The sequence below is a fragment of the Hakea prostrata genome, chromosome 8 (genome assembly GCF_041222555.1).
Source record: "Hakea prostrata isolate BN-2017 chromosome 8, UWA_Hpros_2, whole genome shotgun sequence".
NCBI classification, from domain to species: Eukaryota; Viridiplantae; Streptophyta; class Magnoliopsida; order Proteales; family Proteaceae; genus Hakea; species Hakea prostrata.
Window position 1 is genome coordinate 3,561,372 of NC_142607.1, and position 18,068 is coordinate 3,579,439.

At 37.8% G+C, this 18,068-nt stretch overlaps 2 protein-coding genes across 3 annotated transcripts; one reads left to right on the plus strand and one right to left on the minus strand.

Moving 5' to 3' along the window:
• Positions 1 to 492: 492 nt before the first annotated feature.
• Positions 493 to 12,245, plus strand: LOC149006332 (uncharacterized). 2 transcript variants are annotated; one of them, XM_089166009.1, is made up of 12 exons: positions 493 to 988; positions 1,342 to 1,470; positions 1,823 to 1,915; positions 2,130 to 2,209; positions 3,180 to 3,293; positions 3,807 to 3,880; positions 6,233 to 6,309; positions 10,090 to 10,173; positions 10,256 to 10,348; positions 10,447 to 10,554; positions 10,638 to 10,712; positions 11,491 to 12,245. In XM_089166009.1, the coding sequence occupies exons 1-12, from the start codon at positions 692 to 694 to the stop codon at positions 11,935 to 11,937; spliced, it is 1,671 nt and encodes a 556-aa protein (XP_089022135.1). In that variant the 5' UTR covers positions 493 to 691; the 3' UTR covers positions 11,938 to 12,245. The 2 variants fall into 2 exon arrangements, with proteins under 2 accessions (XP_089022135.1, XP_089022136.1); XM_089166010.1 differs by having other exon boundaries at positions 951 to 988; positions 1,329 to 1,470.
• A 517-nt stretch (positions 12,246 to 12,762) lies between these two features.
• LOC149006333 (cytochrome P450 78A5-like) lies at positions 12,763 to 16,741 on the minus strand. The gene is made up of 2 exons (XM_089167397.1): positions 15,693 to 16,741; positions 12,763 to 13,745 (listed from the first exon to the last, which is right to left on the minus strand). Exons 1-2 carry the CDS (start codon positions 16,656 to 16,658, stop codon positions 13,131 to 13,133), a joined length of 1,581 nt encoding a protein of 526 aa, XP_089023523.1. The 5' UTR covers positions 16,659 to 16,741; the 3' UTR covers positions 12,763 to 13,130.
• Between the last annotated feature and the right edge of the window lie 1,327 nt (positions 16,742 to 18,068).

The window sequence follows — 18,068 nt, forward strand, 5'->3', positions numbered from 1 at the left end:
AATTGAGATTTTTATAGGCCCAGATCTAACCATGGTTAGGTAAATCATGATCATGGTTACGAAAACCAGCTGTGACTTTCCTCCAAGGCTCAAACCGCTCAACACGACTCCTCGGTTTGGCTTTCTGGTTCAGGTTCAGGTTCAGGTTCAGTTTCAGAAAAAACAGTCAAGGCGGTCGAATATGGAAGAAAGGTGCCAATGGGTTGGGCGAACCAAAGCAAACGTTATTGGGCTATTCAGGCTGAGGTTAATCGCATAAGTTTCTTGGGGTCCATCATAGCCCTTTTTTTTTTTGGGAGATCGTGGCCTGTAGAAGTCAGTTAATTTTTATTTTTTTTTTTGGTAAGAGAAGTCAGTTAATTAGTCTAGACCTATTTGAAAAATAAACGAAAAGTAGACCGGTGTTTCCAGCCATCAAAATTGGATCTGTCTAAAGCTTAGGATCGTGTGGAATAAAGACATTAATGTAGTTTTTTAATGTCTATCTTTCACTTCCTGGGTTTAGTTCTGTTTGATTACTTAAACCTTGGTTCTAGGCAGGGGACGTCACTTTTAGGGTTTTGGAGATTGATTTTTGTTGATTCCAATCCGACCCGAACTGTAGTCCACCTGAACCGATTCTACTTCAATTCGGAGTTTAAAAACCAGGCGTTGGCGTTTGCCGTCGAGGAACCGCGAAACCCCTACTATCATGAAGAGCGAAGAAGGATTGTCGTTTGCAGAGCAGAAGACTGAAGAAGAGCCAGTTGAACTAATTGAAGATGAAGAAGAAGATCTTTCATGGTCATCAGAATCTGAGATTGGAGACGCCCTTGATTGGTTAGACTCCAAGGACGTGGCAGAAGCTGTAGACGGTTCGTTTTGTTTATCTTCGAGGCGTCCCAATGCCCATGGCGGCGTTCACTCCCGTCCTCTTTCGTCTCCGCTGCAACCTCTTTCAAACAGAAACCAGAAATTTACCAATCACATCAGGGCTGCACCTTTGGAGGTACTTATTTGCTGACCAGTGATTTTTTCTCGAGCTGAACAATTATTTAATGTTTGGGATGGGAGCAACTGTCATCTGCTTTCAGTTTGATTCCGGCATAAATATTCTGAAATTATTCAAAGTTCAATGTTTTTCCTTTTGGGTAGAATTCAAAGTTTAATGTTGACGTCTGGAAGTGATTAATAAAATACTTTAGGGAACTGAACGAACACGATAAATTTTCGTTAGTCTGAACTTCTGATACTTCTTGTTCTTCACTGGAATAATTGACTTGTTTGTCCCATAAAATGATAAAAAAATCCTGTTTATTTTACTTTATTTTTTTATCTTCACTAAGAAGATTGATGGCGTAGGAGTGGGAAGGGAGATTGAATGTCAGCATGTCAAATTCTGTTGCAACCGAGATTCGTGAAAGTGTTCGAGGGATGGCCATTGGAAGAACTAGAACCACTGAGAAAGCAGACCGTGCCACTGTTGAGCAGGTTAGTTATTTCCATTAAGAGTTTTTACCCTTTTCTTTTGTTGAATTAATCATATCATATCCTTCAGAGACTCCAGTTCATGTAAAGATGTCATTCACAGTTTCTTTTTGGTTATTTCATCTAATAGATTATCTTTTCGAGACTTGTTCTTTTATCCACCTTATGTAGATACGTAGATTTATTTTGCATTCTGTCTCTCCTGGCTTACTATTTCACTGTTTTGGTGTTTTCTATTTTTCTGTCATCCCATTATCAGGGGGCATGCCTCATGTATCTAGGCTTAGATATGAATAAGAACCAGAGAATTTGGTTGAGCTGAAGTTATATAATAACCAAATATAATGCTTTTCAGGCCATTGATCCAAGAACTCGGATGGTTCTATTCAAAATGCTGAACCGCGGTGTGTTTCACGATATCAATGGTTGCATTTCTACTGGGAAAGAAGTATGTGATGCTACTTCTTGCTCATTGTCACTTTATCTTTATTATCTTGGGTTTCTTCTATACTTCTCTTTGTTTGCTTGGTGATTGTTTGTCTTTGTTATATTGCATTGATTGGTAGAGTTTGTAGTGGCTATAACATGCTTTTGTTGCCAGTTTGGAAATATCTTGTCCATGTATGATGTCCTCATACTATGATCAAATTTATCTTTCTCAGGCGAATGTTTATCATGCTACAAAGATGGATGGCCAGGAACTAGCGATCAAAATCTACAAAACTTCCATTCTTGTGTTTAAGTGAGTATGCAGCCTTTTGTTATTATCCTGAATCTTGACTAATTTTCAGTTTTATATACATGTATTGCTAAGCTTTTTATTTTTCATGATGTCTTCAATTAAGAGTTATGGAGGAATGGTACTGCAAAGGGATGCATGACATATTATGTGTTGATCAACTAATTTATTCCTCGATATTGGCTGTATCAACTTGTACTAAGTGAATTTACCCTATAGGATATACTTCTCTGGAACTCCTAATTGCCCTGCTTTTGGCCCCAATTCTCCTACACCTTCAGTCAGATAATAAATAAAAGATAAAAATGTTAATTTGCTGCGAAGATGAATCAGATGCTTCAAATCCCCCCCTTTTTCTCCAGTTTCAATTCACCAACCTGTCATCTGTCAGTGGATGTCACCTCCCATATAATGGCTTCATAATCCAAGGGTTTGACCTTAAAAGGGGCAAACCCAGTTCTGAAGGCTTCAGCACAACCAGTGTTGGGGGGGGGGGGGGGGCAGTTTTCCTATGCAGCCTTACCCCAGAAATTTATGCTGAGTGGCTGTTTCGATGCTTTGACCTCAGGTTACAACTGTGGTTCACTGACCATTAAGCCAAAGCCTACCCCTTTAACATCTTGAATATGTGATTTTTCACTCCATCTCTCTTTGCAAGAAGGGGGGGGAAAAAAAGGAGCGTCATGGTGCAACTAAATGTAAGCATAATTTGTCAAATAGGAAAATGTTATTAATTTTTTCTGCATTAATTATCTTTCTATATTTGCTCTCATTCCTCAGAAATACATGTATTTAATTTCTTTATGTTCTTGTGGTTCTGACACTCTTACCTCAAAGATGCCTCAAGGTCCACAGTGGTTCCTTGTCTTTGCCATCTTTTGGCTATGATCATACTCTGCTACTTTTCTATTTGTTTCCAGAGTCTGCTGGTGGCATAGTCTGATTAATTGTCTTTTTGTCCTAAAAATTTCAGGGATAGAGATAGGTATGTACAGGGAGATTATCGTTTCAGACATGGCTACTGCAAGCACAATCCCAGGAAGATGGTGAAGACTTGGGCAGAGAAAGAAATGAGAAACCTCATGAGGTACAAATTTTTTGGGTGCCCTCTTGCATCATATGAAATTGAATTTTGACACAACGACCCAGGTGACATTTATGGGGCTTTTAGAGATCAACCTGGCTATGTTTTTCTTGAGTTACCTAGTTGTGATCAATTTTTTCTGATTTCATTGCTGCTGAGCTGACATGTATTATAGAAGGCCTGAGATTTGAGATAATTATTGAGGGTAATGACCCTACAGTGTCAAGTGACTCTTGTTTAATCCTGAGTACAGTATGTGCAGCTTTTTTAGAAATAACAGGCTTTAGTGATGCTGTCTCCATGCTGTCTCCATGTCATAGAGCATGGGGACCGCCTTGCTGTTAAGCTAAACCTTGCTAGAACTGGAATAGGTGGATGGAATCTGTATGATTACACTGATAGGCTTTGTAGTGGTAGCTCATTGAACCCACTGTCTAGCAAGTTTATCCTGTTAAAACCAGACATTAAGACAGAATTGGAGTTATATTTCTTGATTTGTTTTTCTCTGGACTGCAGGTTGAAGGCTGCTGGGATTAGGTGTCCAACACCTCTTCTTTTGAGGCTTCATGTTTTGGTCATGGAATTCATAGGTACTCATTCCTCCAATTGTTTGGCTATGTTTATTTTCTTTTTAATTATGTTATATGGCTTTAGGTCAAGGTATCAAAACAGCCTCTTAGCAATAATTGCTGTGTCAAGGCTGGGTATGAAATTGCTACCCCCGAACTCTGCTTGTTTAGAAGTCTTCGGCATCAGGTTTGCCCTTTTTTATTGTTATAGTATTTTAGGTTGCGAGGACAGTTGATGACAGGCAGGTTAAACAGGATCTCTACTTAACTCTGGCGGGTTAGATTGATCAGCATAGGCCTTTACTTAGGTGCTGGTTTCTGTATTTGAAAACTCTGGGACCTTATCCCTCTCCAACTTGCTCAGTTGGTCCTCCTGTTACCTCATGTGAATTTCATGCTTTCATCCAGTGCAGCACGGGTTTACAATATTTAATAGGGTTGCTTTTGGTGTGATGCACATGGGCGAAATTTTGAGGTTCCTATTTAGAATTCTAAATGCATAATTCAGGTCTATTCCCATGGGTGCATGCGCAGGTTTCTCATCTGTTGTGTTGTTTTGCTGTCAATGGTAGAGCAAATAATTGCCCAACCCCAAATTCTGTCCCCTACTGAACAAATCCAGATGGAATCCCTCGGATTCATTCTGTTCCCTTTCTCAAGTTTTGCCCCCTACCAATTAAATATTGGTTCCCTTTGTGTTTAGTCTCCCCAGTAGCTCTTTGATTCATCTAGTTATTTACAATTCTACCCACCCTTGATAACTTTTCAGTTTATTTACTAAACTGTCATTGATTCCTTGTGTTTGGATTTTAATTGGTTTGGTTGGCCTTGGCGCATTGGTTAAGTGCTCACTTGCTCAATGCTTGGTCATAGGTTCAAGTCTTGGAACAGCTTCTGTAGGAAAATGGGAAGGTCAAAAGGGTAAGGTTGTGTATATTTGACCTTCCCTCGCCCTGCTAAATGTGATGATATAGATATGCAGCCTTGTGGAATCCCAACCAGGTTTCCAGATCAAGATGGACCATGTCCAGTTTTAGTGATGGGTTTAGTAGAATTTTCAGGGTTCATTTTATTTTAGTAATAATATATTATTCCATTAACTTTATAAATGAGATTTGGTTGCAATAGTTAAACTTGGTTATGAAAGAGATTATTTCCTTTGTTAAAGTTTTGTGTCTTTGCTTAATGGTTTCCTTTGTTAGATGGATTTTCTTCTATTAAATTGTTTGTACTAGGATGCAATTTCAGATTGAATTGAATGAAGGTTTAATTAAAAAAAGTGAAAGTGTGTTTGTGTGTGCACTATTCTTCCTTCCTTCCACAACCTTCCCCCCCCCCCCCCCCAAAAAAAAAAAAAAAAAGAAAAAGAAAAAAAGGCAATCTTCCTTTCCCCCTCCTCATTTTTCTACTATTCTATCTGTAAGCCCACCATAGCAGGCTGTCCCACTGGGCGTGCACCACATGGGAGCCTTTTGTACTACATATGGCCTATAAGGCACAACTGAGAACGTGTTTTGTCAAAGGTTTCATGCCTACTTTTTGATCTGCTGCTCTTACTTCATCATAGTTAATGATGTCCTATTGCATGCTCACATCTCTGTTTTGAAACTTGTTTCTGTTTGATTTGATTGATTACCTGAGACTGATCTGTCCTTCAGATCAACAGGATCATTTGGGCATAGTTGTCAAGGTGCCCAGGGGCTTTGGTCAAGCTGAGCACCTCGGTTGCCTTGCTTGCCTAATTGGTGCCCTGTATTTTAGCCTGTACATTGCCTTGGTTCTTTTAGGCATCGTGACATCAATGCTTTTGAGACTTTGAAAGCCTCACCCAAAAGGATCAGCCAGGGTTGGACTGGTTCAGACGATCTGCTATTATTGGATTTCTCCACAAGTCTGTCCTGTTTTGTTTCAAACCTGTAGTTTCTTTGATTAGTTAAAGCTGACCGTTGAATCTGTCATATTTTAGGAGATGATGAACAAACCAAGAGTGATGTGCTATATGGTGAATCACATGTTTGCTTTGTAGGGTTTTATTTTTTCTTTCCTCCATAGTTTCTGGTGGCAATCTTCTCTCACACTCAGAGTTTCTCTCATTGAATGAGAGATACGTCTTCAAATTTTGTTCGAAAATAACCTAATCTCATATTTGAGGGCATGCTAGGGATATAGAAGGGGCAAGGCTTGTACTTCACATTACTTTGTTTACCTGAACTTCACATCAGTTCTCACCTATAGGGCTTACAGCTTAAGTGCTTTTGAAAGCATTGAATCAATATTCTTGTCTTCTCGTCAATTTAGCTTCAAATTAAAAAAAAGAAGGGCATGCCATCTGTAACACTTATCTCTGAAATTTAGTATTTTATTTTATGTCAGGCAAAACAGGGTGGGCTGCACCTCGTCTCAAGGATGCTGATTTATCTCAAGACAAGTTACGTGAAGGATATGTAGAGGTATGTCTTGTTCATTGTAATGAGCTTGAGATACACACAGTCATAAACTTATTACAGTATCATAGTTTGTTGTGACCGGTTGTGATTAATCATGAATATTGCAAGGGAGGGAAACTACACAAAATTTGATGACGGAGTTTGGTCCAAGACCTACGTCTCCGAGGCTCAAGAGAGAAGCCCAATCCACTATAAAAGAGGGTAGAAAACCTTACAAGTCTGTGTACAAATTACAATCGAAGGAAGCCCTTGCCTAGGCGATCACAATAGCGTCATCCATGCTTGAAAACACATTGCATGTATACCCAGATCCATCGTGAGAAGGAGCAGCAGCAGCGGAGGTTTCTTGGAGAAACCCTCATTCGTGAGGAAGAAGATATAACAGAGCGTATGAAAATAACCCAACTGAATTACATATTAACCCCAAAACTGAACCAAAACAAAACATATATAACATATCCTGAACCGGATGATATGGCGCCAGTTCAATATGGTTCAAACTATGCCTAAGTCACGGCTCAAGTAACCAGGGGCTAAGAAATTACAGATTAACCCTTAATATAGTTAAATTAATGGGATCTTACTGGAACCTAAATTTCATGGTCCAAGCATTATAAAATAGTTGGTGATTAATCTGAGTGACATAAAATGCTGAAGGTTATGTGCACCTGTTAGCAACTACATGGTTTTTCTTGTTACTTTCACTTTGTTATGAAATACAAATTGAAACATCAAATAAAAGGTTGAAATATTGCAACTTCTATCTTCTTTAACAAGTCCTAGTAATTCCCATGAATCATCAATGAAACACAATTATCCCACCCACTCAGCTAACTCTTGTCCCAACTAAAATGGGTATGGCTACATGTATCCTGTTTCAGCTTCGTCTCTATCTAAAGTGATAAAATATGGCGAATCAAAAAACCAAAATTTTTTTTGGAAGGATAACAAATATACTAAACAACCCAAAAGGAAGAAAAGAAAAGGGGGGGGGGGGGGGGGGGAAGGAAATTGCAGGTAAGAGAGGCATGGCTGAGTCAATAAAGAGGGATCAAGACCCTAAGTAACAACAACATGCCTGTTTCTTGGGAAATTGACAAGGGGTTTGGAGTGGAGGGAAGCCAGTTTGAAATTGACATATCTGCAGATGGCCTTTCAGATATGTCAATTTCAAATGGCATCGGGAGATGCTGAGGTGCACTTCAATCAGCAGTGAGAGATAGAAGCACCAAAAACAAGCTTGCTGCTGGAGTCGATGATAGAAGAGCCTCCAAAACTAGATAAGATCCAGGTGCACTCTAGGTCAAAGGGGTGATGCCAAATGGAGGAAAGGGCTAGGAGCCTGCTAGATGTGGTAAGGAAGCAGGAGAAGAGGTGAGGGATGGTTTCAGACTCAGAGTTGCAAAGAAAATTTTTTTTTTGGGGGGGGGGGGGGGAATTGGGATGTGGTGGCAGATGAGGAAATCATGGGTGGGGAGGCAGCAAGGGCACGCCAGACAGTGAAGGATTGGCTGGGGATACGATCCTTTAACCAAACAAGTTTGGACCAATGGACTGCAGGGGAGGGCAGACGGATGAAATTCCGGCAGAAGTTCGTTAGAGAGTTGGAAAATTTCACAATTGTATAACGCTTCGGCAAAGGTTTAATTTGTTATACTTGGGTTAATGCATAGATACACAACATGCATGCTGGCTTCTTTTAATTTTATTATTAATTATCCAATACACAATTATTCTAAATTCTTAGTATTTTTTTGGAAGTTAACAGATCTACTCTAAATAATTGATTACAGTTATTGTCAATGTCTATTAACAAATTGTTTTTATTTTTCAACGAAATATAATTTATCTGTCTTTTGTTAAGAAATTATCATTTTGTAGACCATTCAAATTGTTCTTGAGTTGGACCAAAACAAAAATTATTCTTCAGTTAGATATCTTATTCGTTTTTACTCTTGTTTATTTCTACTGAATTTTGTCATTTTATTATTTCTGAAACTAAAGAACTGAAAAGTTAATATTTGACAAAATATTAAGATGAAATGTTCATGTGGACGAGTGAGGAAGGCGTTGAACCTAACACTACTAGTATGTGCTGCACAGCAGCGGATAGATCTAATAGCGTACATGGAAATATTGGGGAGAGGGCCATCCTTACATGAATAAAAAAGGTGCATCTTGTTCTATTGGTAACTGAGGATGGGAAATAAACGCAGAAGCAGGTTTTCCCTTAGAACCACTATACACTAAGATTGAAAAAAATGTTGCAGCAGAACATCATATTGTGATAAACCAGAATAAGTAAGTTAGAGAAGAATAAGAACCAAACCAGTTGGCAGCCCTTTGTCATCCCTCAATTGACCTAGAAAATAACAGTGCTCAAAACCATTTTCATTCAACCCCATATTGTGGGTAGCTTTTTAAGGGTTGTTTGCCTGTTATGTATGAATAGATTGCCATACTTGCTCCTCAAGTTTCAATTAGAATGAAAACTATTTTGACTGGATAATAGAAACTAAACAACTAAAATAAGAAGTAGAAACATGGCATGTTAAGGTCTCTAAACTAGAAACAAGTAGCTTAATTAAAATACAAACTAGGGTAAAGTCCCATTGAATAAACAAAATTGACCCTTCTAAAAGTTTTCACATGATCTGGTCTTGGGTGCCATTGGATGATCTAATAATATTCAGCAAGACAAAATAAGGGGCTGTACTGTTCCCAAATAAAGGGGCTATGAAACTGTTTGGCTCGTCTGAGCTCTTTTTGGCATCCGTTTTTCCTTTTTTCCCTTTCATGTTTGGTGCTACATTGCTAACTCCTTTGTGGATTCTTTCACTTGGGTGGTGGTGGAGAGAGTTTTTTTTCCATATCCTATTGAATGATGTGAAATCATTTGAAGACATATTCTATTTTCAGTATGTTTTCTGTATTCTCTGTTATACATGCTTTCTTTTTCAGGACTAAGGTCCAATGTCATTGCACTTCTAAATAAAAGTTTTGAAGTCCACACATGGCATTTCATGAGTTAGCTGATTTACTTTCTGAGAAAAATAATTGTATTGTCTAAATTAAATAATCTTCAACCCACTGTCAGTTAGCTATTGTACTCTTTGCATCTCTATGAGCCCCCAAGGAAAAGATATAATCGCAACATTGGAAGAGGACCAATGCAGAATCCCTAGCTCTTAGAAAGCTTTGTTTCCTTGAGGACTAGTCAGACTTTTTATTCAGTGGAAGACATTTTATTTGAGGGAGGGGTGGGGTGGGGTGGGTGGGATATCTAGACATGCACAAAACTAAAAAGGGTGAAGTCAGTGCCTTAGGCTTCCGCACAAGCAGAGTTCAGGGGTGATTTTCCTACATGGTCTTACCCCAGCAATTTTTGGCTGAGAGGCTGTTTTGATGCCTTGTCCTAGACATGTACAAACCTATGGAGTATGGATCCTAATTGTCTGCCGTGATGTATCTACTGTTTTGGTGTGCTGCTGTCTGAGAAATGCAGGATTTCTTTTTTTCATCTTTCACCCTTTGGGTTTCAACTGTGTGTTCATGTTAAATTGATTTTTTTGTCAAAATATAGACCTGGACAACCACAATAGTAAATGACCATGGTCTACAAAAGTAAATGCCCTCAAGCCTTATGGAGTCTCCAATGATTGAAGCTCCTGTTTAACTGGATACGATGCTTAACTGTCTAATTTATTTTCAAGAATAAAATTCCTTTTGAATTTCTTTGTTAATGTCTATGTAGAAATAACTCTAGATTTTGTGCATGAATAGATGATTTTGGCAATGCGGACGTTATATCAGAAATGCAAACTGGTGCATGGAGATCTTAGTGAATATAATATACTTTATTTTGAGGTAAGCTCTGTGCTTTGCATACAGAGAGAAAATTTTTATATTATAACAGGGGCCATCAAGTGTCACTTACCACACTATGCAGGGTCACTTGTACATTATTGACGTTTCTCAATCAGTGGACCTTGACCATCCTCATGCCCTAGATTTTTTACGTGAAGATTGTGTCCATGTTTCTGTAAGTTTTTGTTACAAAGACACATTTATTTGCTCTTTCTACTGCAAACTGTAACTTAGTTTTTAGAAAAATTGGATTATGGATGTGGTGGGCTGCAGGATTTCTTTAGGAAACATGGTGTGGCTGTTATGACTGTTCGAGAGCTGTTTGATTTCATAGTTGATCCATCTATTGCGGATGAATCTGTGGACAACTATCTAGAAAAGGTTTGCTTCTTTATTGCCTAACCATTGTCCTGGAAATGAACTTCCTGAAATATCTTTTGACCTTGCCTTCAAATTTATTTCAGATCCAGGAAAAAATTTTGGCAAGGGGAGATGTCATGTCTGCAGAGGATGAAATTGCAGACTCGGTCTTTGTCCAGGTAATTGAAACTCTTCTCATTTATTCTTGATGTTGTTCATATTGCCTGTTTGAGCAAAATCTTAATAGTTATCAGATACCTTCCTAGAAAAGCAGTTCATCTGTTTGAGTACTACATTCCACTTGCATTTGGCAGCTCAGATGCTGATTTTTCTTAATTGGGAATTTCTCCTAACCTAAATCTGTTAGTTTAATAGGGAATCAGATAGTTGAATGAATCACGACTCCTTGAGAATGCTGAATGAGAGAACTTCTAGAAGTAAATGCTTCAAGATCATTTAATGACATTGACATCATAATTGTATGATTTCACTTGATCGGCTGCCTGAGGCCTTTGGTTGAGTTCAGTCTTGAAAGTTCTTCAAAGCTGAACTTAGCTAGATCTCCCATGGCATGTTGGCCCAGCTACATGATTCCTGTTGTGTTCCAGACTTTCAGCTGACTCTTCTGTTTGTCACCTGTCTGGGGCCCTGGCCTACCTATGGATGCCTTCATGAACTGTTCTCCTCAGTTATCTCATCCACCTCTGCTTCTTGTTCTATTGATGATTTTCTTTGTTGATCTTGCGGTATAAAGCATTGGCACTGATACTCCATTCCTTCAGTATGCTTTCTACTGCAGTAAAGATGCTCTTTAATCTCTCCTGTATCATGCATTGAAACTAGACTAGGAATCGTATTTGATTGAATAAACTATTACTCATGGAACACTAACAACACCTACTCCCTCTCCACACCCCCCCCCCCCCCCAAAAAAAAAATTGCTCTGCTAATTTGCAGTCTTACATTCCAAGGACATTAGAGCATGTAAAGAATGTTGAGGAGGATATAAAACGGATAACAGGTGGTGAGGACACGGGTGATATTTACTACCAAACAATAACAGGACTCAAGCAAGCTCTTCAAACAGTACAATCCACTACGACTCAAAGTACTGTAGAGAAGTCACAACAGAAATTGCACCAAGAGTCCATTGTTAATTCAGATGAGATTACCAATTTTGCCGACAGTGAAACTGAATCTGACTCAGACGAAGAAGCAAGTTCAGACGTCTCACAAGGAACAGCTTCTGATACTGAAAAGCAGACACCAGCTGATAGAAAAGCTGCACGAAAAGAGAACAAGAAGAAGGTCAAAGAGGAGAAGAGGGAGGCTAGGAAGACAAAGGTTCCTAAGGCAGTGAAGAAGAGAAAGAAGAAAATGTCGAAGGCCAGCAAGACCAGGTAGAACTTAGGAAGCCATATTTTCTCTCTTCAAAGTTTTAACTTATAGGCTTGCTCATTCTATTTTTCCATGTTTGGTATAATGTGGTTTTTGCTGTCAACCATTAAATCCTAAGTTCCTAACCCGGTTCACTAAAATGTAAAAGAGTCCCAGAGTATCACTCGGCTCATACACCCAAACACAATTTTAATTTTTAAATGTATGTTTTCAACTATAATTGAATAAAATTAGATTCCTTCCAGGTTGTTTCATTATAGGTGGGAAGAACAATCTGTGAAATCCCAACCCAGAATTCAGTCATATTTATGTATGTGAATCGTTCATTCATTATTTTTATTTATTTATTTATTTTTCTTTCGGGATTATGGAAATTTTATTCACAACATAGTTCAACTCCCTAAAAATAAAGAAAAAATTACACTTCGTGAATTGGGGGGCATTGAATTTGATATCTTCCAAGATTGTTGTAATGTTGGCATCAATCATTCATTCAATATATTAGTGGTTAAAAGACAAAGAAAGTCCTGCTCGCTTATATAAAAATTTGTATACTTTATATTGCCACTTTGGTTGTCTTTGCCATGGCTTCCCCTGATTTCAGTATGGGACAAAGTTTGTACACCCACGTCAATGATAGTGTGAAAAAAGTGTGATCCACATGTTTAGTAACTGGAACATTAAAGTATTCTATATGAGAAAATTGGTATTTGGTGTCATGGAAAACTTTTTCCATTCGTCATTAGTTTTTCCTTTAAAGAGAAATCTTATCTGAAGTGTTACAATGAAGACAAAGTTCTAGTGGCCCAATTGAGGGCGTGATCTGCACATAAAACATCCCAAGATGGATTAAAAGGCTTCATTATTAGTAAGTGGAGGAAAAGAGAATTATCCCATAAACAAGATTATCATTGTTTGCATAATTCATCATTAAACATACATGAGTTTATCAAAAGATTCTTGTATAATTGACAATCAAATAACATATTAAACTCGCATTACCATAAGTAGCAATGTACATGATCCAAGGTTTCTAGGTTCCTTTCAAGTAGTTTAAAGAACTACACTAGAAGACCTTCCATGTTGAGCTCAATGAATAACAACTCTCTCAAATCCCTATTGTAACTCTGCTAGTTGCTTGAGCTTCAAAGGAATCTTCGTCGTTATGAAATTGTCTTCCGATCTCTGCAACGATCTTTTCACGACGTTGCGTGTCTTCGAGGAACAACACGGCAAGATAACGGTTTTTTCATTTCGAGAGAGAGATGGAGGCACTCGGAAAGATCAATGGGTTGTGCCGGAAGCCAGGTGAAGTTTTGTAGAAGGCGAGCCAGCCATAAATGAACAGTAGCCAAACCAAGGGCCTTACCAGGGCAGACCCGACGGCCCGACCCGAATGGTGCAAGCCTTAAATCCGAACCCATAATGCTGATTTCTTCTTCTATAAACCTTTCTGGTCTAAAGGTCAATGGGTCTTTCCAGATGGACCTATCATGCGTAATGGCCCACATATTAACCATTGCTGTAGTACCTGCAGGGACAAAGAACTTGCCTACGTGGACATCATGAGTGGCGAGGCGGGCCCATGAGAGAAGTGGGCCCGGAGGATGCAATCTGAGGACTTCTTTAACTACGGCTTGAAGATAAGGAAGATTGGGAATGTCCAGGTCTCGCACGTGCCCGTGTCCGTTGTTGCACGTGCACCTATCTATTTCTTCTTGCACTTTCGCTTGGATTTCTGGATGCAATGCCATTCTTGCCATTATCCACTCAAGAAGGATGGCAACCACATCTGTTCCCCTAAATATCATCTCCTGCAAGTGAAAATGGAAAGACAAAATTAAGGGTAGAAAAGGAAATTTGAATAAATAAATTTTATAATTTTTTTTGCCGTCAATGTTTTTGTCTAAAGCTCTGATATCAACTCTAGTCGAATTTTACCTTAAGCTCTGATACCAATTCTACAAGAACGAAAAATTACTAACGAGTTAGACTTCTCACACTCATATGGTTGGTGAAAAGAGCAAAGGTCTTGAGTTTAGTCAAAATCCATTGATCTAATGGTTAGGATCTGAAGTTTGGAGCCAATATTTGAATTCTATCCATTTTAATAAGGTAGCTGGTGAGATATCAAATCATCTCTGTGCCCATATATATATATAACAGCAAGTCAAGCAGAGAAAAACAAGATCAGACGTAATCAAGGTTTCTTAAACAATATGATATTCTAAGTCCAAAGTATCAAGAAGATAGAAGAAAATACAAGACAGAAGATGGTAGGATTCTTTCTAAATCAACATTTTTCATTTGGGAGAATTGCTTAGTTTATCTTGGGTATGACTTGTTCAGCAAAAGAATACAATTTTCATAATTACTTATAAGCATGAGCATGCTTATTGAGTTAGAATTCACTTTAAATAACGGATCTTTTTGTTGCCAAGTCAAACAATTTTATGACTTCATTTTTTTGATATAATATATTTTCTTTTTCAATGAGGTCAAATTTGCATAATTAAAAAAAAGGATATATCAGTTTAAGCTTGACAATTTTGAAAATGATATACTGAAAAGTTATTTGAAAAGCATTTTTTATGCAAAGATTAACAAACTTTTTGAATAAAACAATAAATATTAATAAAAAAATTTCTAAATACACCTACAAAAGATTTGTTTATACATATGATACCCTTAGTTTCTTACTCAAGTGAGAGTTGCCATGTTATGATAGGCTTAAAAGGCTTTTAATTTCTAAGTATCAAAGAGCAGGAAGATTCTTCTCCCTTAGAGAAGAAGGAAATGATTTGTTTAGAATTTCCACCAACCTAAGGATTCACTAAACACAAACACATATATCTTCTAAGATAGAGAAAAACCCTAGTGGATTTCAATCTACCAAGACAAACCCAACAAGAGTTAGGTATCAACACCGTATATTTAGCTATATAAATCACTATATATCGATCTTGACATCGACGTATACCAACCTATACGTATAAAAATAGTCAAACAATCTTTTTTCTTTGAGGTTCAAGCAACAACTCAATAAAATTAACCTACACAAGTTTATAACTTGATACAATGTTCTTGCTATCCTAGGTAAAGCTTCTTCTTTTTTTTTTAATTTACAAATATATTAACTAATGTATTTATAAAAATAACTTATAGATTTTGAAGTCTAAATTCTCTATCCATCCATCGATTTCTTTCATACCTCTTCACTATATTATAGGAGAGAAATTTATTGAAGGTCCCACTTTGATTCATCTTGTCAAAAATCAATAAATCCCAACTTTTTTGTTAAGATTTAAAGAAACAATCTTACTATTCAGCTAACAGCAAAATGTTAGTTCAGTTCCAACTAATCTAATCTGTACCAACATTTGATGCTCTTGATACAGTGAACAGAAACCTCGACCACCTGACACTGGCGCCCTAAAGACACAATTATGGTCAAGTATCCACTATATTCAATTGGGTTCTTACGGATTCACGTGTTCCCCAACTGTCCAAATTGGAAGGTTCATAAGATAAATCAAGCTAAGCTAAGCTAATCTGTACTGATGCTGATAGACACCCACCCAGGAAACTACACAAACTGTTAATCTCTCACTAAGAGACACATACGAAGAGTGATATCTTACCTACACATGGAGTTCTAGTCACACTCATACTCCCACCCAACAAACACAACACAAAGAGAAAGAGTTTGGCGTGTAGAGAGAGAGAGAGAGAGAGAGAGAGAGTCTGTATTGTATACTTACCCAGAGAACAGCAACCATGTCTGCATCACTCAACTGGTCTTCTTTTGGTAAAGTGAGTAGAACACTGAGAAAATCATCTCTTCCCCTGCACTCACCTCCTTCCTTTCTTTCTTTTATAACCTGAAGCAGAAGATTATTAACCCTAATGGCCAACTTATGACACCTTCTCCTCACACCATAGAAGTCAAGAAACCCTAGAGGGAAATAATCCTCCCAATTAAATTTCTCAATTAACTCATAACCTTCCTTCACCATTAAACTTAATTCCTCCTTCCTCTCTAGACCCGGAAACCTCCCAAACAGACTCTCCACAACATTATCTAAAGAACCCATCTGAACAATCCCTCTAAGTTCCACAAACCCTCTCCATTCCATCTCTTTCCACAATCTCTCAAACATTTCATCTGCAATTCTCTGTCTAAGGCCCTCAAGGGCTGAAATTCTTCGAGGAGAAAACATATGACTTGCTGCAATTCTTCTCAGGTGTCTCCAGTATTCCCCAGAAGGTGCAAATCCAATGGCTCTTTCAAACATCAGTAACTTGGCAGATTCTTTGGTTGGACGATCAGAGAAAGCAGACCCAGTTAGGATTTCTTTAGCAGTGTCAGGGTGACTACTGATGATCACAGGTATTGGGCCCATACTGAAAGCCATGAGACGAACTGCACCGAGAGAAGCCGATAACTCGGCGAGTTTCCGGTGACTGAGTCGACCCATTGCAGGAATGGTGCCTAGTAATGGCCAACCTGAAGGACCAGGGATGGCTGGGAAAGATGAGTACTTGTGTTGCTTTCTCCAGGCAAACCCACCAGGGATAAGCCAATAGTTGAGAAGGAAAGGAAAAGGAGAGAACAGAAGAATAAGAAGAAGAAGCAGCCATGGATGATAGTGGGTTTGACAGGTTCGACAAATAGCAGCAAAACAGAGAAAGAAGTAGCAGAGATTGGCCACTAAGCTTGTTTTCATCTTTTCCTCACAAGAAGAGAGGAGAAAGAGATCAACGGAAGCTCTCTCAACAGGACTGCCAATAGAAATGTCTAGAAAATAAATGGCTTGGATGAGAAGGTGGCATGTATGAGTATTTGAATATATAGAGCTTGTGAAATGGTTTCTTTAAACAAAAACAAAAAAAAAAATTTAAAAATAAAAATTGTTTGGACCACCAAGCCAAAATAAAAATGGAATAATCATCCAAAAAGGAGTTAGGAGGCCATTCCCACACCATAGGCAGGTGCAGTTTTTATATATATATACACAGCACTACCTATATAGGGGATGATTTGGTCATTTAACATCAAGCAGGGGAGGACACATGTCCTATTTTTGCTGACCTCTTTTTGTACCCTAAATGGTTGGGTATAAGATGTGTTTGCTGCTGAGGATGTGTGTGCTAATGGGTAACTATCCTTGAATGATTTGGGGATAATTGTCATTACACCAATCACCAGTCACCATTTTTTTCCATCAGATTTTTGTAGGGCTTTGTACTCTTTTTATACATTTTCATCATATAATATCAATGAGACTCATATGAGGGTTTTATCTTTGATTTATTTTATCAGCACTTAAAAGTGGACCTCACCCGTATTAGGTGGTGGAAAAATATGAGGGGAACATAGATCTCTACTCTGATAGATAGATGATGCAGACTCCTAAATCAGTTGCTGCCAACCCATGAAACCAGTCACAACCAACTCATATTGGTATGAATTGGGTCAAAATTTTACAACAAAGAACCCAAATTGGACTAGGTCATTGACACTCCTCATTGTCTTATACGGAGGATATGTATAATGTTTTTGCTTGACTAGTTTTAACCAATTAACATATTCTTTTACAATGATTTCTTCCTTAACCAAACTAAATTTGAACCATCAAACTGATAAAAATTGAACCAACTTACACCATTAGTCAATGTGCACTAAAATCCTTTTCACTGTTGGTTTTGTACAAGTTTAGATCCCCTGCCCATATGGAGACGAACACATTTCTATCTTTATGATTGAATTTTTAACATGTGTTTAATTTGAAAACAAACATCTTATTCTTTTTAGTAAATTAATTAAAATAGTGATTCATGGTCATAAGTACTTAAGTTTTATTTTAGCTGATTTATCAAAAAAAATTTGAGATTGGACACGTATTAAGAATACAAGCATGTGAGTTCGTAAATTTCCTCTCCATATAGAAAAAGCATATGTACTCCTTTTAAATCCCCCCCTTTTTTTTTTATCTATATTATTGGACCTTCATGGTTTTCTTTCATTTTCAATAAATTGATATCCTAACCTTTTTGATGTTTGGATCAAACTTGTAAAAACATGACTTTTTTTTTTGTAATGAAAACATGACTAGATTCTTTTGGTAATGGACAAA

What these genes read in the sequence shown, in the direction of transcription:
- LOC149006333 (XM_089167397.1), bottom strand. Translation starts at nt 16,658, where the DNA reads ATGAAAACAAGCTTAGTGGCCAATCTCTGCTACTTCTTTCTCTGTTTT. An exon ending in ACATGGTTGCTGTTCTCTGG is followed by an intron (nt 13,746 to 15,692) that starts GTAAGTATACAA and finishes TTTCACTTGCAG; the next exon opens with GAGATGATATTTAGGGGAAC.
- LOC149006332 (XM_089166009.1), top strand. Translation starts at nt 692, where the DNA reads ATGAAGAGCGAAGAAGGATTGTCGTTTGCAGAGCAGAAGACTGAAGAA. An exon ending in ACTTCCATTCTTGTGTTTAA is followed by an intron (nt 2,210 to 3,179) that starts GTGAGTATGCAG and finishes TAAAAATTTCAG; the next exon opens with GGATAGAGATAGGTATGTAC. An exon ending in CAGACTCGGTCTTTGTCCAG is followed by an intron (nt 10,713 to 11,490) that starts GTAATTGAAACT and finishes GCTAATTTGCAG; the next exon opens with TCTTACATTCCAAGGACATT.